The following is a 21,664-nucleotide window of genomic DNA, read 5'->3' as shown; positions in this document are numbered from 1 at the left end:
AAGGGATGAGGCACTCACACCACCTCTTTACACAGACCAACATCTACAGAGTGAGACAGGGTGTATCATCACACCCCAGCACGTGGCTTAGAGCAAGGCTGCTTCAGTTAGACTGAGTTACTACATTTAGATTAGCAGAGAGTCGAACTCATTGAGAACTGTGCTAATAGTTCAATAAAACACAATGAACTCACTTCAAAGTCTGGAGCATCGTTTACTCAAAACTGCATCAAGTGGCAGCTTGTGTTATTCCAAATTACATAACACAACATGATACCAGGAGTCTGTTCAATCTAGTTAGTTCAACTCAGCAAGATCCGTGACGACCAGCGAATGTATCCCGGCACAATGGAAAAGATCCCGGCTCCTCACCAGCTCAGGACCTCCGGCAATCTCAGTGCCAACTGGCGGACATTCAAGCAGAAATTTCAGCTTTACGTCGAAGCATCAGACCTCAATGGTGCGTCTGATGCACGGAAGATAGTTCTTTTCCCCACCACAGCGGGTGATCACGCCTTGGAAATATTCAACTCCTTTCACTTCGCCGAAGACCAGGACAAGGCAAAGTTTCCGACCATCCTGGACAAGTTTGACAGCCACTGTGAGGTGGACACCAACAAAATCTTCGAGCGCTACATATTCAAGCAGCGATTGCAAGGTAAAGACGAATCCTTCACCTCATATTTAACTAACCTTAGACTGCTAGCGCAATCCTGCAACTTCGGTGATATCACTGACTCCATGATCAGAGACCAAATCGTTTTTGGAGTTCACTCTGATCCTCTGAGAGAGCAGTTACTGAAGATCAAGCATATGACCCTGCCTGTCGCGATTGAAACATGCACAGTGCATGAGCACGCTGAAAATCGCTATTCCCAGTGCGAAACGGCAGAACATGATAAACTAGCCTTCCACGAGGCGGAGAATGTGCAGGTCATCTCCCGGATGCAGCGCCTCAACATTGATAAAGCGGCCATTTTGCGCGCTCTTCCCGGGGCCCGATGCATGCGCGATGCGAACGGGATAACGAAGCGGCCGAAACCCGCACTGCGCGGGTGCAGACGTCTGAGAACCGCACTGCGCAGGTGCAGACGTCTGAGAACTGCACAGCGCATGTGCAATGACGCACGGAGCGTCAGGACGCCGATGTCATGACGTGTTCGAACTGTGGCACCGCCCATTTAAAGAAACATTGCCCTGCAAGAGGCAGACGCTGTTTAAACTGTGGGAAGCCAGGCCACTATGCAGCCCTGCGAAGATCTGCACCCCCAGTCAGGAGACAGCGCTCCCAATTCCGACGACGGCACATCCGGAATGTGCAACAACGCCTACAGGATTCTGATCCCGGCAGTGCAACGGATCCAGGTGATGAATGCCTGGACAACGCCTACCGTGTGGGCATTATTATAACGTGTGAATACGCCACATCAGACACATCGCAAGTCCAGTCAATCCTAGCTGTGGATTCCGAGGACGAATAGTGAGCAGTGATGAAGGTCAACCACTGCCCCATCCAGTTCAAGCTGGACACAGGTGCCGCTGCCAACCTCCCCTCACAGGCAGACTTCAGACGCATTAAGAAGCCCCCCCACGGTCCTTCCAGCTGCCTGCGAGCTCCTGGATTACAACGGGAATGCCATCACGGCACTGGGATCCTGCCACCTGCACATATCCAACCGACACACACAAGCACGGTTACGCTTTGAAATTGTTAAGCCGGACAGGGCATCCCTACTAGGTGCACACGCCTGCAAGCAGCTGAACCTTATTCAAAGGGTTTACACCACGACATCCTCCCATGTGGATCTTCAGGCCGGCATCGCCGACATCCTCGCCCAGTATCCAGATGTGTTCGACGGGATGGGCACGCTGCCATATCGATACAGGATTCTGCTACGACCTGATGCCAAGCCAGTGGTCCACGCACCACGGCGAGTCCCTGCTCCGCTGAGAGAGCGCCTGAAGGCACAGCTCAAGGATCTTCAGCAAAAAGGTCACCGGACCGACTGACTGGGTCAGCTCGATGGTGAGCGTGAAGAAGCCTTCGGGGAACCTGCGCATCTGCATTGATCCCAAGGATCTCAATAAGAATATCATGCGGGAACACTACCCCATCCCGAAGCGGGAGGAACTTATGAGTGAGATGGCACACGCGCGCTTCTTCACCAAATTGGATGCATCACAGGGATTTTGGCAAATCCAGCTGGAAGAGTCCAGCAGAAGGCTCTGCACCTTCAACACACCGTTTGGCAGATACTGCTATAATCGCATGCCATTTGGCATCATCTCGGCATCGGAGATATTCCATCGCATCATGGAGCAGATGATGAAAGGCATTGAAGGGGTTCATCTGTACATGGACGACATCATCATATGGTCCGCGACCCCTGAAGAACATGTGTCCCGTCTCCAGAAGGTATTCCGCCATGTATGTGCCAACGGCCTAAAGTTAAACTGGTCCAAATGTTGTTTTGGCACATTGACGCTCAAGTTCCTAGGCAACCAGATCTCACAGCATGGTGTGCGCCCGGACACAGACAAAACCAAGGCCATCGAGGCGATGAAGGTCCCTGAGGTCAATTTTCTGGGCAAGTTAATTCCAAACACACACACCACGGCCCTACACAACCTGGTGAAAAAGTCAACTGCCTTTGAGTGGAAGGCAGCACACCAGACAGAGTGGCTGGAGCTGAAAGCCAAGCTCACCACTGCACCAGTCCTGGCATTCTTCGACCTGGACCGGGAGACAAAGACATCCACAGATGCGAGTCAAGATGGCATCGGTGCGGTGTTGCTTCAACGAGATGACACATCATCCTGGGCGCCTACGCATCAAGGGCGATGACGCCCACTGAAACCAGATATGCTCAGATTGAGAAGGAGTGCTTGGGTCTTCTCACCGGCATCCTCAAATTTCATGATTATGTCTCCGGCTGCCGACATTCACTGTCGAGACGGATCATAGGCCTCTGGTCCACATCATCCACAAGGACCTGAACGACATGACGCCTCGGTTGCAGAGAATCCTGCTTAAACTTAGGAGGTATGACTTCACCTTGGTGTACACACCTGGCAAGGAGCTGATCATCGTTGATGCATTGTCCCGCTCCGTCACCTCGCCCAGTGAGCCGCTGGAGATCATCCAGCACATCGAATCGCAGGTGCAGCTGTGTGCTAGCACTCTCCCGGTGACAGATGAGGAGGTAGTTCTCATCCGTGATGAGACAGCCAAAGACCCCCTCTTGCAGCACGTCATCCACACCCTCACCAATGGCTGGCAGAAAGGGCAGTGCCCACAATTTTACAATGTGAAGGATAACCCGACGGTGATTGATGGTATCCTCCTCAAGCGGGACAGGATTGTCATTCCCTCAGTCTCCAGAGCTTGGTGCTGTGCCAGATTCATGAGGGACACCTGGGCGTCAAGAAGTGCAGATGCAGAGCCCGGCAAGCTGTCTACTGGCCCGGCATCAGCCAGGACATCACGAACATGGTCCTGAACTGTGCTACCTGTCAGCGGTTCCAGCCAGCGCAGAGCAAGGAGACGCTCCAACAGCATGACATAGTGACCTCTCCGTGGTCCAAGGTTGGCATCGACCTCTTTCATGCCAATGGTCGCGACTACGTATTGACCATCGACTATTCCTCGAATTACCCTGAGGTGCTGAAGCTCCCGGACCTCACCTCTCGGACTGTCATCAAAGCCTTTAAGGAGACGTTCTGAAGGCATGGCATTCCAATCACTGTCATGAGCGATAATGGCCCGTGCTTTACCAGTCGAGAATGGTCCACGTTTGCCAGGTCATACAATTTCCAGCATCTCACCTCCAGTCCGCACTATCTGCAGTCCAATGGAAAAGTCAAGAAAGGGCTGCACATTATGAAACAGCTCATCTGCAAGGCCGCGGACTCTGCTTCCGACATACACCTTGCCCTGCTCGCGTACAGGGCGACTCCATTGTCCACTGGCATGTCGCTGGCTCAACTCCTGATGAACAGGGACCTGCGGACGACACTTCCAGCCATACACCTGCTCAACCTGGATCACCTCCCGGTGCTGCAGAAGGTGCAGTAGCTCAGAGACTGTCAAAAGCAGGGCTATGATGCCCATGCCACCAATCTGGCCGTGCTATCCCCGGCAGACACTGTCAGGATCAAGATACCGGGTGGTGGGTGGTCTGCCCCGGCTGTCGTTGTTCGACAGGCCGCTTCCCGCTCTTATGTTGTACGTATGGCTGATGGCTCCACCGTGCAAAGGAATCGACGGGCACTGCGCAAAGTTGCTTGCCCGCAACCACTTTCTCCTCCATTTCCATATGTTGAATTGCCACCTCCTGATACCTCGCACCACGAGGCCACCAGTCAGGCTTCCGTCCCGCCTGTCAGGGCGCCGTTGTCCCCTCCGCCACCTCTCCGGCGGTCAACCAGGATCAGACGCAAGCCTCAGAGACTGGACTTGTGAACGTTTGTTTGCTCTGTTCTGTTGTCCTCCGTCAGTCACATTAGACAGACTCATTCACATGTAAATACATTCACATACGCCAACAAAACATAAAACAAAGGGAGATGTCATGATCTGCAAACATGCAGCTAATGAACACATCGAATAGGACATGACCAATGAGCAGTCAGGACACTCAGGGGTGGTATTTCCCACAGACCAACATCTACAGAGTGAGACAGTGTGTATCCTCAGCTACACCCCAGCACGTGGCTTAGAGCAAGGCTGGTTCAGTTAGACTGAGTTACTACATTTAGATTAGCAGAGAGTCAAACTCATTGAGAACTGTGCTAATAGTTCAATAAAACACATTGAACTCACTTCAAAGTCTGGAGCATCTTTTACTCAAAACTGCATCAAGTGGCAGCTTGTGTTATTCCAAATTACACAACACAACAGAGATAGAGAGACACAGAAAGATTCAGACAGACAGAGAGGGAGAGAGAAGGTGGAGAGACACAGATAGAGGGGAAGAGACACAGAGGGCATGGGAGAGACACAGAGAGGGAGGCAGAGAGAGAGACAGAGAAAGAGAGAGACAGAGACAGACGGGGAGACAAATAGTCAGACGGGGAGAGAGTGAGAAAGAGAGAGAGAGCTGGGAGGTTTATGAAGATATTCCAAAGCTGGGCATCAAGGTAGCTGAAGGCAATTGCCGGCCTGGGGAGGTGACAAGAATAGGGAGGAATGTAGGGGCTGGAGGAGGTTACAGAGATTGGGGGCTGGATTCTCCGTTTGGGAGACTAAGGCCGGAATTCTCCGACCACGCGCCGGGGAGGGCGCGAGAATTGCGCCACGCCGTTCTGACACCGGCTTGCCGATTCTGCGGCGCCAATTCCCGGGCGCCCGCGGGATCGCGCCACACCGGTCGGGGGCCGTTGAAAGCTCCCCCCCTCCCCCCCCCCGGCGATTCTCCGGGCCTCGAAGGGCCGAGTGACGGCCGAGTCCCGCTGGCGTGGGTTGGGTATGGTGCCACTCGGCAGGACCTCGGAGTTCTGGCTGCGGGGGCCGTCCTGGTGGGAGGGGGCGACCCCAGGTGGGCCTCCACGGAGGCCTGGCCCGCGATCGGGGCCTACCGATCGGCGTGCGGGCTAGTTCCTTGGGGGCCTATGTTCCTCCGCAGCGGTCGGGCTCCGCCATGTTGCCTGGGACAGGCACGGAGGTTGGAATCCACGCGCATGCACGGAATCACGCCGGCCGTGGCGCACCAGCTTTCGGGCTGCGGAGACAACTCCGGCGCCGTACTAGCCCCCTGGGAATGGGCGGATAGCTGCCAGCTGAGACCCGTTGATGCCGGCATCAGAGCTTGGCCGTAGGATGTCACAACGCCGGCGTGAAAACGGTGGTGTTTTACACCGGGGGGGGGGGGGGCTAGCAGCCAGGCAGCGTAGAGCTCCCAGCTCTAGCTGCCGATACGGCCTGGAGAGTTGCCGGGACCATGGCCGCACAGGGACAGGGCAGCGGCCTGCAGCGGCCGCGCCGTGCTTCATGGCGGATTTCGCTCGCGGACCTGGCCCGCAAAATAGTGCCAACCCTTCGGCCGGCTTGCGCGCACCGGGCCGCCCCACCATAGTGCCCCCCCCCCCCGCCCGTGGATCGGTCCTCCCCCGACTGCGGCTGCGCGGGACTGAGTCCGCAGCCGCCACGCTAAGTTCCCGATGGGTGAGATCACATGCGACCCACGCGATCGGGGACTCAGCCGGTTGTGGACCTCAGCCAACGTTCGGAGGCCGTGGAGACGGCGTGAGAGAGTACACCGCTTTTCAGGGGGTGGAGCATCACAAAAGCGGCGCCGCCCCGGATTCCGGCATCATCGGGGATTCTCCGCCCCATCGCCGAACCCATTTTTGGCGTCAGGGATCGGAGAATCCGGCCCAGGGAGGGGTGTCGGGGCTGGAGCAGGTTGCGAAGGTAGGGAGGGGTGTCGGGGCTGGAGCAGGTTGCGAGGATAGGGAGGGGTGTAGGGGCTGGAGCAGGTTGCGAAGGTAGGGAGGGGTGTCGGGGCTGGAGAAGGTTACAAAGATAGGGAGGGGTGTAGGGGCTGGAGCAGGTTGCGAGGATAGGGAGGGGTGTAGGGGCTGGAGCAGGTTGCGAGGATAGGGAGGGGTGTAGGGGCTGGAGCAGGTTATGAAGATAGGGAGGGGTGTAGGTGCTGGAGCAGGTTATGAAGATAGGGAGGGGTGTAGGTGCTGGAGCAGGTTATGAAGATAGGGAGGGGTGTAGGGGCTGGAGCAGGTTATGAAGATAGGGAGGGGTGTAGGTGCTGGAGCAGGTTGCGAGGATAGGGAGGGGTGTAGGGGCTGGAGCAAGTTATGAAGATAGGGAGGGGTGTAGGTGCTGGAGCAGGTTATGAAGATAGGGAGGGGTGTAGGTGCTGGAGCAGGTTATGAAGATAGGGAGGGGTGTAGGGGCTGGAGCAGTATGCGAAGATAGGGAGGGGTGTAGGGGCTGGAGCAGGTTATGAAGATAGGGAGGGGTGTAGGTGCTGGAGCAGGTTATGAAGATAGGGAGGGGTGTAGGGGCTGGAGCAGGTTGCGAAGATAGGGAGGGGTGTAGGGGCTGGAGCAGGTTGCGAAGATAGGGAGGGGTGTAGGGGCTGGAGCAGGTTGCGAAGGTAGGGAGGGGTGTCGGGGCTGGAGCAGGTTACGATGGTAGGGAGGGGTGTAGGGGCTGGAGCAGGTTACGAAGATAGGGAGGGGTGTCGGGGCTGGAGCAGGTTGTGAAGATAGGGAGGGGTGTCGGGGCTGGAGCAGGTTACGAAGATAGGGAGGGGTGTAGGGGCTGGAGCAGGTTGCGAAGGTAGGGAGGGGTGTCGGGGCTGGAGCAGGTTACGAAGATAGGGAGGGGTGTCGGGGCTGGAGCAGGTTACGAAGATAGGGAGGGGTGTAGGGGCTGGAGCAGGTTACGAAGATAGGGAGGGGTGTCGGGGATGGAGCAGGTTGTGAAGATAGGGAGGGGTGTCGGGGCTGGAGCAGGTTACGAAGATAGGGAGGGGTGTCGGGGCTGGAGCAGGTTGCGAAGATAGGGAGGTGTGTAGGGGCTGGAGTAGGTTACAGAGATAGGGAGGGGTGTAGGGGCTGGAGCAGGTTGCAAGGGTAGGGAGGGGTGTAGGGGCTGGAGTAGGTTGCGAAAGTACGGAGGGGTGTAGGGGCTGGAGGTTGTAATAGAGTTAATTTTGGATAGGAGGTGTTTGATTGATCATGTCACTGATATCCTGTCATTTTTATTTCTGTCCAGTTTTCAAACGCTGCATTTCTGACCCAGAGGTAATGCCGAAAATATAATACCTTCCCCTAGATTTCCCTTGCCTGTCCTCTCTCTATATCCCTCTCTTCCCCAGTGTGCCCTCTCTCTATATCCTCTATTCCCTAGTGTGTCCTCTCCCTATATCCATTTGTTCCCCAGTGTGTCCTCTCACTATATCCCTCTGTTCCCCAGTGTGACCTCTCATTATATCCCTCTGTTCCCCAGTGTGTCCGCTCCCTATATTCCTCTGTTCCCCAGTGTGTCCTCTCTCTATATCCTTCTGTTTCCCAGTGTGTCCTCTCTCTATATCCCCCTGTTCCCCAGTGTGCCCTCTCTCTATATCCTCTATTCCCTAGTGTGTCCTCTCCCTATATCCATTTGTTCCCCAGTGTGTCCTCTCACTATATCCCTCTGTTCCCCAGTGTGTCCTCTCATTATATCCCTCTGTTCCCCAGTGTGTCCTTCTCTATATCCCTCTTTCCCAATGAGTCCTCTCCCTGTATCCCTCTGTTCACCAGTGTATTCGCTCTCGATATCCCTCTCTTTCCCAGTGTTTCCTCTCTCTAAATCATTCTGTTCCCCAGTGTGTCCTCACTCCAAATCCCTCTGTTCCCGTGTCCCCTCTCTATATCCCTCTGTTCCCCAGTGTGCCCTCTCCCTATATCCTCTATTCCCCAGTGTGTCCGCTCTCTATATTCCTCTGTTCCCCAGTGTGTCCTCTCTCTATATCCTTCTGTTCCCCAGTGTGTCCTCTCTCTATATCCCTCTGTTCCCCAGTGTGTCCTCTCTCTATATCCCTCTGTTCCCCATTGTGTCTCTGTTATGGGCCAGGGTTTAGAGAACCCCAAAGTGTATCATGGAGTTCACCTGACCCACAACTTTTAATAGATTGTGGCATGGGGAGCACACGGCCCACTCTACAGGTGTGGTACAGCAGAAATGGAAAAGTATTTTTGAAAGCAAAACAATGTTTATTTTATGAACTCAAGTTAACCTTTTTAAAACATACAGTGAACATTTTAGCAACCATTAATTCAAATACAACCCCCAAAGACGACAACACTAAGTAATCCTTTAAGCTTTCCTTTTAACATCCATAAGACTTAAAAAAACATAACCTTTAACGGAAGCACATCAGATTAAAGTCACTACTGAGAGCAGTTATTAGTTTTAAATCACCAAAGGATCGATTTACATTTTTTAGATTACAGAGAGATATTCATACACCTTCTGGCTGTGACTGCAGCTATCCAGCTCTGAAAATGAAACTAAAACACACCCTGCAGCAAACAGCCTAAAACAAAAGTAAAAAGCTGACAGACAGCCCAGCTCCACCCACTCTTTGACATCACTGCAGTAATAAACACTCATTCCTTAAAGGTACTCTCACTACAGATATTTAGATACACACCCATTTACAAACACCCATTTCTTAAAGGTACTCTCACATGACAGTCTCTCCCTCTATATCCCTCTGTTCCCCAGTGTGTCCTGTCTCTGTTTCCCTCTGTTCCCCCATGTGTCCTCTCTCTATATCCCTGTTCCCCAGTGTATCTCTCTCTATATACCCCCCTGTTCCCCAGTGTGTCCTCTCTCTGTATCCCTCTGTATTCCAATGTGTCCTCCCTCTATATCCCTCTGTTCCCCAGTGTGTCCTCTCTCTATATCCCCCTGTTCCACAGTGTGGCCTCTCTCTATAACCCTCTGTATTCCAATGTGTCCTCCCTCTATTCCCCAGTGTGTCCTCTCTCTATATCCCCCTGTTCCACAGTGTGCCTCTCGCTCTGTATCCCCCTGTTCCCCAATGTGTTCTCTCTCCTTATATCCCTCTGTTCCCTAGTGTGTCCTCTCTCTATATCCCCGTTCCCCAGTGTGTCTCTCTCTTTAGCCCCCTGTTCCCCAGTGTGTTCTCTCTCTCTATATCCCTCTGTTCCCCAGTTTGTATTCTCTCTATATCCCTCTGTTCCCCAGTGTGTCTCTCTCTCTCTCTATATCCCTCTGTTCCCCAGTGTGTCCTGTCTCTGTATCCCTCTGTTCCCCAGTGTGTCCTCTCTCTATATCCCTCTGTTCCCCAGTGTCTCTCTCTCTATATCCCTCTGTTCCCCAGTGTGTCCTCTCTCTATATCCCTCTGTTCCCCAGTGTGTGTCTCTCTCTATACCCCCCTGTTCCCCACTGTGTCCTCTCTCTATAATCCCTCTGTTCCCCAGTGTGTTCTCTCTCCCTATATCCCTCTGTTCCCCAGTGTGTCCTCTCTCTATATCCCCCTGTGTGTCTCTCTCTTTATCCCCCATTCCCCAGTGTGTCTCTCTCTTTATCCCCCTGTTCCCCAGTGTGTTCTCTCTCTATATCCCTCTGTTCCCCAGTTTGTCCTCTCTCTATATCCCCCTGTTCCACAGTGTCTCTCTCTCTATATCCCTCTGTTCCCCAGTGTGTCCTCTCTCTATATCCCTCTGTTCCCCAGTGTGTGTCTCTCTCTATACCCCCCTGTTCCCCACTGTGTCCTCTCTCTATAATCCCTCTGTTCCCCAGTGTGTTCTCTCTCTATATCCCTCTGTATTCCAGTGTGTCCTCCCTCTATATCCCTCTGTTCCCCAGTGTGTCCTCTCCCTATATCCCTGTTCCCCAGTGTGTCCTCTCTCTATATCCCCCTGTTCCCCAGTGTCTCTCTATCTCTATATCCCCCTGTTCCCCAGTGTGTTCTCTCTCCCTATATCCCTCTGTTCCCCAGTGTGTCCTCTCTCTATATCCCCCTGTGTGTCTCTCTCTTTATCCCCCATTCCCCAGTGTGTCTCTCTCTTTATCCCCCTGTTCCCCAGTGTGTTCTCTCTCTATATCCCTCTGTTCCCCAGTTTGTCCTCTCTCTATATCCCCCTGTTCCACAGTGTCTCTCTCTCTCTATATCCCTCTGTTCCCCAGTGTGTCCTCTCCCTATATCCCTGTTCCCCAGTGTGTCCTCTATCTATATCCCTCTGTTCCCCACTGTGCCCTTCTCTATATCCCTCTGTTCCCCAATGTGTCCACTCTCTATATCCCTCGGTTCCCCAGTTTGTCCTCTCTCTACATCCCTCTGTTCCCCAGTGTGTTCTTCTCTATATGCCTCTATCCCAATGAGTCCTCTCTCTATATCCCTCTGTTCCCTAGTGTATTCTCTCTCTATATCCCTCTTTCCCAGTGTTTCCTCTCTCTAAATCATTCTGTTCCCCAGTGTATCCTCACTCCAAATCCCTCTGTTCATGTCCTCTCTCTATATCCCGCTGTTCGCAGTGTGTCATCTCTCAATATCCCTGATTCCCAATGCATCCTCTGTAAATATCTCTCTTTTCCCCGTGTCCTCTCTCCATATCCCTCTGTTTTCCAATGTGGCCTCTCTCTATATGCTTGTTCCCATGTGCCCTCTCCCTATATCCTCTATTCCCCAGTGTGTCCGCTCTCTATATTCCTCTGTTGCCCAAACTGTCCTCTCTCTAAATCCCTCTGTTCTCCAGTGTGTCCTCTCTATATCCCTCTGTTCTCCAGTGTGTCCTCTCTCTATATCCCTCTATTCCCCAGTGTGTCCGCTCTCTTTATTCCTCTGTTCCCCAGTGTGTCCTCTCTATATCCCTCTATTCCCCAGTGTGTCCACTCTCTTTATTCCTCTGTTCCCCAGTGTGTCCTCTCTATATCCCTCTATTCCCCAGTGTGTCCGCTCTCTTTATTCCTCTGTTCTCCAGTGTGTCCTCTCTCTAAATCCCTCTGTTCTCCAGTGTGTCCTCTCTATATCCCTCTATTCCCCAGTGTGTCCGCTCTCTTTATTCCTCTGTTCCCCAGTGTGTCCTCTCTCTATATCCCTCTGTTCCCCAGTGTCCTCACTCTATATCCCTCTGTTCCCCAGTGTGTCCGCTCTCTATATCCCTCTGTTCCTTGCTGTGTCCCCTCTATTGCTCTCTTCATCTGTCCATCTCGCCTTCTTTTCCATGGTAACACATCTCTTGCTCTCCAGGCCCAGACTACTGATGATACCTCTCCTGACGCCCTCCGAGGTGAACAGCTTTTGTGTCCAAGTGAGTTCGCTCAGCAACAGACAACTCCAGTGGCCTTGACCTCCCCGCCTTTGGAGTCCGAAGTTTTACAGGAACGTCCCTGTGAGCCGAAAGCAGCAGCTGACAGGAGTACCATCCAATCGGGAGAAAGCACGAGTGGGAGCCGTGAAGAGGGTCAGACCTTGCCCAATCAAGGGACAGTAAAACTCGAAGGGGGCGGTGACAAACCTACTGGCATTATTGGTTAGTGCGGCGCTCACTCAATACTGACCCTCTGACAGTGCGGCACTCCCTCAGTACTGAGCTTCAGACAATGCAGCACTCCCTCAGTACTGACCCTCTGACAGTGCAGCACTCCCTCAGTACTGACCCTCTGACAGTGCGGCACTCACTCAATACTGACCCTCTGACAGTGCGGCACTCTCTCAGTACTGAGCTTCAGACAATGCAGCACTCCCTCAATACTGACCCTCTGACAGTGCGGCACTCCCTCAGTACTGACCCTCTGACAGTGCGGCGCTCCCTCAGTACTGACCCGCTGACAGTGCAGCGCTCTCTCAGTACTGACCCTCTGACAGTGCGGCACTCCCTCAGTACTGACCCTCTGACAGTGCAGCGCTCTCTCAGTACTGACCCGCTGACAGTGCAGCGCTCTCTCAGTACTGACCCTCTGACAGTGCGGCACTCCCTCAGTACTGACCCTCTGACAGTGCAGCGCTCTCTCAGTACTGACCATCTGACAGTGCGGCACTCCCTCAGTACTGACCCTCTGACAGTGCAGCGCTCCCTCAGTACTGACCCTCTGACAGTGCGGCACTCCCTCAGTACTGATCCGCTGACAGTGCGGGTACTCTCAGTACTGACCCTGACAGTGCAGCACTCCCTCATTACTGACCCAGTGCGGCGCTCCCCCAGTACTGACCCTCTGACATGGAGGTGGTTCCTCAGTATGACCCTCTGACATTGAGGTGGTCCCTCAGTACTGACCCTTCTCAGTACGTTTTTAAAAAAAATGTATTTTATTACAAACATGTATCAAAACAGGTTGCAGCGAACAAACACCCTGGGAAACATGCTTCCCAACAATCAACTATACAGTCTGTACAGATTGTTCCTCTGTTTCACCCCCCTCCCCGGCGACAAAAAGCCCCTCAAACACGGTCACAAACATCCCCCACCTTTCCTCAAACCCCCCTGAAGAGCCCCTTAACTCATACTTTATCTTCTCTAATCGCAGGAAGTCATACAGGTCACCCAACCAAGCTGCTACCCCCGGTGGCGATGCCGACCGCCACTCCAGCAAAATTCGCCGCCGTGCAATCAGAGAGGCGAAGGCCACGAAATCGGCCTTCCTCCTCTCCATGAGCTCCGGCTTCTCTGAAACCCCAAATATCACCACCAAAGGGTCCGGGTCCACCTCTCCTCCACTATCCTGGCTAAGACTGCGAACATTCCCGCCCAGAATCTTCCCAATTTTTCGCAACCCCAAAACATGTGCGCGTGATTCGCTGGCCCCCGCGCACACCTCTCACACTCATCTGCTACCCTCTGTAAGAACCCACTCATTCTCACCTGAGTCATATGCACCCTGTGCATCACCTTAAACTGTATCAGGCTCATCCTTGCAAACGAGGAGGTCCCGTTTACCCTACACAGTGCCTCACTCCATAATCCCCAATTGATCTCCCCTCCCAACTCCGCTTCCCATTTCTCTTTGATCTTCACCACCCACTCGCCTCCCTGCTCCCCCAGCCACTTATCCCCAATTCTTCCCTCCCCTTCCACATCCGGGAGCAGCAGTCGCTCCAGCAGAGTGTATCCTCGCAACCTAGGGAACCCCCTCCAAATCATTCGCGTTAAGTCCCTGACCTGTAGATACCTGAACTCACTTCCCCTATGCAGCTCTACCCTCTCCCTTAGCTCCTCCAGACTGGCGAATCCTTCCTCCAAATACAGATCTCTCACCTTGACCAGCCCCACTTCCCTCCACCTCCATACTCCTGTATGCACTATCCATCCCCCCCGGTTCAAACCCATGATTCTCGCACAGCGGAGTTAGCACCGACATCCCTTCCACCCTAAAATGCCTCCTCAACTGATTCCATATCTTCACCGTGGACTTCACCAGGTTCCTTGAATACCTACTCGGAGCCATTGGCAACGCTGCCGTCACTATAGTCCTCAAACTGGACCCCTGACAAGATTCCTCCTCCATCCTAACCTACTCTACCCCTTCTCCATCCCACCACCGCCGCACCTTGTCCACATTCGCGCCCAATAATAATGAAGCAAGTTCAGCAATGCCAACCCCCCCTGCTGCCTCTGCCTCTGTAGCAGGGTCCACCCCACCCTCGGCACTTTCCCCGCCCATACAAAGTCAGAAATGATCGTGTCCACTTTCCGGAAAAAAAAGCCTTTGGTGTAAAGATCGGGACAGCCTGAAAGATAAACTAGAACCTCGGCAGAATATTCATTTTCACCACTTGGACCCTCCCCGCCAACGTTAAGTGCAGTGTATCCCACCTCTTAAGATCCTCCCTGACCTCCTCCACCAGCTTCGTTAAGTTCCACTTATGGAGCCCCGTCCATTCCCTCGCTACCTGAATCCCCAAGTACCTGAACCTATCCTTCGCTACCGTAGATGGCATCCCTCCAAACCTCCCAGCATGCCCATAATCCTTCCCATACTCTCCAACGGATCCAAAACCTACAGCAAGAGGTCATCGGAATAGAGCGACACCCGAAGCTCCCTCTGTCCCCTCATAATCCCCACCAGTCCACCGACCCCTGAGAGCCATCACCAATGGCTCTATGGCCAGTGCAAACAACAGCGGTGACAGCGGGCACCCCTGCCTCGTACCCCTGTGTAAGTCAAAGCTTTGTGAGCTCATATCATTCGTCCTCACCCTCGCCCTTGGTGCCACATACAGCAACCGCACCCATGCCACAAATCCCGGCCCAAACCTTCCCAAAACCTCGAACAAGTACCGCCACTCCACCCGATCAAATGCCTTCTCCGCGTCCATGGACACCACCACCTCCGGTACCAGAGCCCCCGACGGACTCATCACCACATTCAACAGCCGTCTTATATTACTCGCGAGCTGCCTGCCCTTCACAAAGCCTGTTTGATCTTCTGCAACCACCCCCGGGACACACTCCTCCATCCTCCCCGCCAACAACTTAGCCAATACTTTCACATCCGTGTTCAATAGTGATATGGGTCTATATGACCCACATTCCACCAAGTCCTTCCCCTTTTTCAGGATTAGTGTGATTACTGCCTGCGTCATCGTCTCTGGCAACTCCCCCTTCTCCAGTGCTTCATTAAACGCCCCCAACAGATGTGGTGCCAGGACCGTCGCAAATTCCTTATAAAATTCCGCTCGGTACCATCCGGCCCAGGGACCTTCCCCGACTTCATACCCCTGATACTATCCAGCACCTCCCTCAGCCCAGGGGCTCCTCCAACGCCTGCCTCGTTGCGCTTCCTCAGTACTGACCCTCTGACAGTGCGGCGCTCCCTCAGTACTGACCCTCCGACATTGCGGAGCTCCCTCAGTACTGACCCTCTGACAGTGCGGCACTCCCTCAGTACTGACCCTCTGACAGTGCAGCACTCCCTCAGTACTGACCCTCTGACAGTGCAGCACTCCCTCAGTACTGACCCTCTGACAGTGCGGCACTCCCTCAGTACTGACCCTCTGACAGTGCGGCACTCCCTCAGTACTGACCCTCCGACAGTGTGGCACTCCCTCAGTACTGACCCTTCGACAGTGCGGGCCTTCCTCAGTACTGACCCTCCGACAGTGCGGCAATTCCTCAGTACAGACCCTCCGACAGTGCGGAGCTCCCTCAGTACTGACCCTCCGACAGTGCAGAGCTCCCTCAATACTGACCCTCCGACAGTGCGGAGCTCCCTCAGTACTGACCCTCTGACAGTGCGGAGCTCCCTCAGTACTGACCCTCCGATAGTGCAGCACTCCCTCAGTACTGACCCTCCGACAGTGCGGCACTCCCTCAGTACTGGCCCTCCAACAGTGCGGCACTCCCTCAGTACTGACCCTCCGACAGTGCGGCACTCCCTCAGTACTGACCCTCTGACAGTGCGGCACTCCCTCAGTACTGACCCTCTGACAGTGCGGCACTCCCTCAGTACTGGCCCTCCGACAGTGCGGCACTCCCTCAGTACTGACCCTCCGACAGTGCGGCACTCCCTCAGTACTGACCCTCCGACAGTGCGGAGCTCCCTCAGTACTGACCCTCTGACAGTGCGGCACTCCCTCAGTACTGACCCTCCGACAGTGCGGCACTCCCTCAGTACTGACCCTCCGACAGTGCGGAGCTCCCTCAGTACTGACCCTCTGACAGTGCAGCACTCCCTCAGTACTGACCCTCTGACAGTGCGGCTCTCCCTCAGTACTGACCCTCTGACAGTGCAGCTCTCCCTCAGTACTGACCCTCTGACAGTGCGGCACTCCCTCAGTACTGACCCTTTGACAGTGCGGAGCTCCCTCAGTACTGACCCTCCGACAGTGCAGAGTTCCCTCAGTACTGACCCTCTGACAGTGCAGCTCTCCCTCAGTACTGACCCTCTGACAGTGCGGCACTCCCTCAGTACTGACCCTCCGACAGTGCGGCCCTCCCTCAGTACTGACCCTCTGACAGTGCGGCGCTCCCTCAGTACTGACACTCCGACAGTGCGGAGTTCCCTCAGTACTGACCCTCTGACAGTGCGGCACTCCCTCAGTACTGACCCTCTGACAGTGCAGCTCTCCCTCAGTACTGACCCTCTGACAGTGCGGCACTCCCTCAGTACTGACCCTCTGACAGTGCGGCACTCCCTCAGTACTGACCCTCTGACAGTGCGGCACTCCCTCAGTACTGACCCTCCGACAGTGTGGCGCTTCCTCAGTGCTGACCCTCCGACAGTGTGGCGCTTCCTCAGTGCTGACCCTCCGACAGTGTGACGATTCCTCAGTACTGACCCTCCAACAGTGCGGAGCTCCCTCAGTATTGACCCTCCGACAGTGTGACACTTCCTCAGTACTGACCATCCGACAGTGCGGCACTCCCTCAGTCTGCAGCCTCCGACAGTGCAGCACTCCCTCGGTACTGACCCCCCGACAGTATGGCGTTCTCTCAGTGCTGCAGGAATCTGAAATCTCTCTTCTTGTCTTCCAGGTCCCGTGTACATCTACAATCCCTCACGAGTGTACGTGGGTGTGATCAGCAACCAAAGAGCTTCGCAACGGAGCCTCGCAGCCAGAGATAGGCCTGCACCAAACGAGGGGACTCTCAGATACCCACAGGAGGAGCAGGGGACCTCCGTGAGGGAGACGGGACATGTTCCCCAGCAGGAATGTGGGAAGGAGTACCACCTTCCTGAATCTGTCTCCGAGGAGCCCTAGAGAAAAGGAGTCCAACTCACCCCTGTGGATCATGAAGACATTCCTCAGTCTCGGAGCGTCGGCCTTGTTGTAAATAGTGTACAGAAGTCTCACGCAGTGCGGCGTTCTATCAGTCCGAACTCACTGACAGTGCGGCGCTCCGTCAGTACTGACCCTCTGACAGTGTGGCAGACCCTCAGTGCTGACCGTCCGACAGTGCAGCACTCCCTCAGTGCTGACCCTCCGACAGTGCAGCACTCCCTCAGTACTGACCCTCTGACAGTGTGGCACTCCCTCAGTACTGATCCTCTGACAGTGCAGCACTCCCTCCATACTGACCTCCGACAGTGTGGCGCTCCCTCAGTACATACATTCTGACAGTGCGCCACTCCCTCAGCACTGGCCCTCTGTCAGTGCAACGCTCCTCAGTACTGACCCTCCGACAATGCAACACTCCCTCCGTACTGACTCACTGACAATGCAACACTCCCTCCGTACTGACTCACTGACAGTGCGGCGCTCCCTCAGTACTGACCCTCTGACAGTGCAACGCTCCCTCAGTACTGACCCTTTGACATTGCGGTACTCCCTCAGTACTGACCCTTTGACAGCGCGGTACTCCCTCAGTACTGACCCTCTGACCGTGCAACACTCCCTCAGTACTGACCCTCTGACAGTGCGGCACTTCCTCAGTACTGACCCTCTGACAGTGCGGCGCTCCCTCAGTACTGACCCTCTGACCGTGCAACACTCCCTCAGTACTGACCCTCTGACAGTGCGGCACTTCCTCAGTACTGACCCTCCGACAGTGCGGCACCCCCTTAGTACTGACCCTCTGACAGTGCAACACTCCTCAGTACTGACCCTCTGACAGTGTGGTACTCCCTCAGTACTGACCTTCTGACAGTGCGGCACTCCCTCAGTAATGACCCTATGACAGTGCGGCACTCCCTCAGTACTGACCTTCTGACACTGTGGCACTCCCTCAGTACTGACCACATGGCAGTGCAGCACTCCCTCAGTACTGACCCTCTGACAGTGCGCACTCCCTCAGGGCTGACTCTCCCACAGTCCAGCACTTCCTCAGGACTGACCCTCTGACAGTGCGGCACTCCCTCAATACTGACCCTCTGACAGTGCGGCACTCGCTCAGGACTGACCCTCTGACAGTGCGGCGCTCCCTCAGTACTGACCCTCCGACAGTGCGGCGCTCCCTCAGTACTGACCATCTGACAGTGCGGCGCTCCCTCAGTACTGACCCTCCGACAGTGCAGCGCTCCCTGAGTACTGACCCTCTGACAGTGCGGCGCTCCCTCAGTACTGACCCTCCGACAGTGCGGCGCTCCCTCAGTACTGACCATCTGACAGTGCGGCGCTCCCTCAGTACTGACCCTCTGACAGTGCGGCGCTCCCTCAGTACTGACCCTCTGACAGTGCGGCACTCCCTCAGTACTGACACTCTGATAGTGCGGCACTCCCTCAGTACTGACCCTCTGACAGTGCGGCGCTCCCTCAGGACTGGCCCTTCGACAGTGCAGCACTCTCTCAGTACTGACCCTCTGACAGTGCAGCGCTCCCTCAGTACTGACCCTCTGACAGTGCGGTGCTCCCTCAGGACTAAAATCTGTTTACCTTCTGTGTTTGTCGATATGAAAATAAAATCCATTTATTTTTCTGTTACCCAACAAGAATCTTTAATAGCGTCTTCCAGAATGGCTGAAGATTGGCAGGACACGTATTCTTGCTCTTTCGCACGCGGCTGATGTTGGCTTTGAAGCGTGGCAGAGTTCTCTATTCGAAACTGGAGCATGATGGACTGGGACTTTGTCCCCAGCCTCTCGATGGAGCCCAGAAATTGGATATGAGTGAAGGTGCAGCTCGGTTGCAGAGGTGCTGATTCAGGCACACCCTCACCCAGGTTTCAGGCCTGACACAGTCAGCCCCAGGTCGAGGGCACACACCCGCAGATGCGGAGATCGTTCATGAGCCAATGCCAGCTCATCACCCCACTGGCTGTGCCGGGAGACTCGCATCCAGTTCAGGAACCATTTCAAAATAGAGCAGCAGGTAGTGAGACAGAGAGAGGGAGACTGAGACACAGACAGAGAGAGAAAAGAAGCGAGGCAGTGCGAAGGTGACACAGAAAGAGACAGAGAGACACACAGAACTGGACAGCAAGAGTCAGAGAGACAGACAGTGGGAGAAGAGAGCGAGACATAGAGGGAGAGAAAGAGAGAGAGACAGACAGAGAAACAGACAGTGAGAGAAGAGAGCAAGACAGAGAGGGAGAGAGAGACAGAGAGGGAGAGAAAGGCAGAGAGGGAGAAAGACACCAATTACAAGCAACATTCACACAATTGAATCCCAGTCGAATTCATCTTGGATCTCACTGCCAGAACTGCACATTCTCTGACCTGTCAAAACACAAATCATTCTCTCTGTTATGGCTTCGACACAGAGTAAAGCTCCCATTGCACTGTCCCCATCAAACACTCCCAGGACAGGTACAGCACGGGGTTAGATACAGAGTAAAGCTCCCTCTACACTGTCCACATCAAACACTCCCAGGACAGGTACAGCACGGGGTTAGATACAGAGTAAAGCTCCCCCTACACTGTCCCCATCAAACACTCCCAGGACAGGTACATGGGGTTTGATACAGAGTAAAGCTCTCTCTACACTGTCCCCCATCAAACACTCCCAGGACAGGTACATGGGGTTTGATACAGAGTAAAGCTCTCTCTACACTGTCCCCCATCAAACACTCCCAGGACAGGTACAGCACGGAGTTAGATAAAGAGCAAAGCTCCCTCTACACTGTCGCCATCAAACACTCCCAGGACAGGTACAGCACAGGGTTAGATACAGAGTAAAGCTCCCTCTACACTGTCCCCATCAAACACACTCAGGACAGGTACAGCACGGGGTTAGATGCAAAGTAAAGCTCCCTCTGCACTGTCCCCATCAAACACTCCCAGGACAGATACAGCACAGGGTTAGATACAGAGTAAAGCTCCCTTTAAACTGTCCCCATAAAAACGCTCCCAGGACAGGTACAGCTCGGGGTTAGATACAGAGTAAAGCTCCCTCTACACTGCCCCCATCAAACACTCCCAGGACAGGTACAGCACAGGGTTAGATGCAGAGTAAAGCTCCCTCTGCACTGTCCCCATCAAACACTCCCAGGACAGGTACAGCACGGGGTTAGATACAGAGTAAAGCTCCCTCTACACTGTCCCCATCAAACACTCCCAGGACAGGGACAGCACAGGGTTAGATACAGAGTAAGGTTCCCTCAACATGTGGGGCTGGTTTAGCACAGGGCTAAATCGCTGGCTTTGAAAGCAGACCAAGGCAGGCGCAGCAGGAGTTCAATTCCCGTACCAGCCTCCCCGAACAGGCGCCGGAATGTGGCGACTCGAGGCTTTTCACAGTAACTTCATTTGAAGCCTACTTGTGACAATAAGTGATTTTCATTTCATGTTTTTCATGTTTTCCACTGTCCCCATCAAACACTCCCAGGACAGGTACAGCACAGGGTTAGATACAGAGTAAAGCTCCCTCTACACTGTCCCCATCAAATATTCCCAGGACAGGTACAGCACAGGGTTAGATACAGAGTAAAGCTCCCTCTGAACTGTCCCCATCAAATATTCCCAGGACAGGTACAGCACGGGGTTAGATACAGAGTAAAGCTCCCTCTACACTGTCCCCATCAAACACTCGCAGGACAGGTACAGCACGGGGTTAGATACAGAGTAAAGCTCCCTCTACACTGTCCCCATCAAATATTCCCAGGACAGGTACAGCACGGGGTTAGATACAGAGTAAAGCTCCCTCAACACTGTCCCCATCACACACTCCCAGGACAGGTACAGCACAGGGTTAGATACAGAGTAAAGCTCCCTCTACACTGCCCCCATCAAACACTCCCAGGCCAGGTATAGCACAAGGTTAGATACAGAGTAAAGCTCCCTCTACACTGAACCACTCAAATACTCCCAGGACAGGTACAGCATGGGGTTAGATACAGAGTAAAGCTCCCTCTACACTGCCCCCATCAAACACTCCCAGGACAGGTACAGCACGGGGTTAGATTCAGAGTAAAGCTCCCTCTCCACTGTCCCCATCAAACACTCCCAGGACAGGTAGAGCACGGGGTTAGATACAGAGTAAAGCTCCCTTTACACTGTCCCCATCAAACACTCCCAGGACAGGTACAGCACGGGGTTTGATGCAGAGTAAAGCTCCCTCTACACTGTCCCCATCAAACACTCCCAGGACAGGTACAGCACGGGGTTAGATGCAGAGTAAAGCTCCCTCTACACTGTCCCCATCAAACACTCCCAGGACAGGGACAGCATGGGGTTAGATACAGAGTAAAGCTCCCTCTACACTGTCCCCATCAAACACTCCCAGGACAGGTACAGCGCAGGGTTAGATACAGAGTAAAGCTCCCTCTACACTGTCCCCATCAAACACTCCCAGGACAGGTACAGCACGGGGT

The 21,664-nt window shown here is 54.1% G+C and overlaps 2 protein-coding genes across 4 annotated transcripts in view; one reads left to right on the top strand and one right to left on the bottom strand.

Annotated features, from left to right (window-relative positions):
- Window positions 1–18,837, top strand: part of LOC140392893 (tumor necrosis factor receptor superfamily member 3-like) — a 178,093-nt gene extending 159,256 nt beyond the window's left edge. Inside the window, exons 8-10 of the mRNA XM_072478656.1 lie at window positions 7,739–7,767; window positions 11,728–12,010; window positions 16,952–18,837. Coding sequence (XP_072334757.1) covers window positions 7,739–7,767; window positions 11,728–12,010; window positions 16,952–17,178 — 539 coding nt within the window. The 3' untranslated portion in view covers window positions 17,179–18,837. The remainder of the gene's footprint in view (window positions 1–7,738; window positions 7,768–11,727; window positions 12,011–16,951) is intronic.
- LOC140392894 (forkhead box protein J2-like) overlaps window positions 18,828–21,664 on the bottom strand; it is a 62,816-nt gene continuing 59,979 nt past the window's right edge. Inside the window, exon 9 of one of the 3 annotated variants that reach the window (XM_072478660.1) lies at window positions 18,828–19,571. In XM_072478660.1, coding sequence (XP_072334761.1) covers window positions 19,507–19,571 — 65 coding nt within the window. In that variant the 3' untranslated portion in view covers window positions 18,828–19,506. The remainder of the gene's footprint in view (window positions 19,572–21,664) is intronic. The other 2 variants (XM_072478659.1, XM_072478658.1) reach the window with 2 other exon arrangements.

Source organism: Scyliorhinus torazame, chromosome 16 (assembly GCF_047496885.1).
Source record: "Scyliorhinus torazame isolate Kashiwa2021f chromosome 16, sScyTor2.1, whole genome shotgun sequence".
Classification (NCBI taxonomy): domain Eukaryota; kingdom Metazoa; phylum Chordata; class Chondrichthyes; order Carcharhiniformes; family Scyliorhinidae; genus Scyliorhinus; species Scyliorhinus torazame.
The sequence above is the reverse complement of the archived record's forward strand: the minus strand, read 5'-3'. Positions and strand labels throughout refer to the sequence as shown.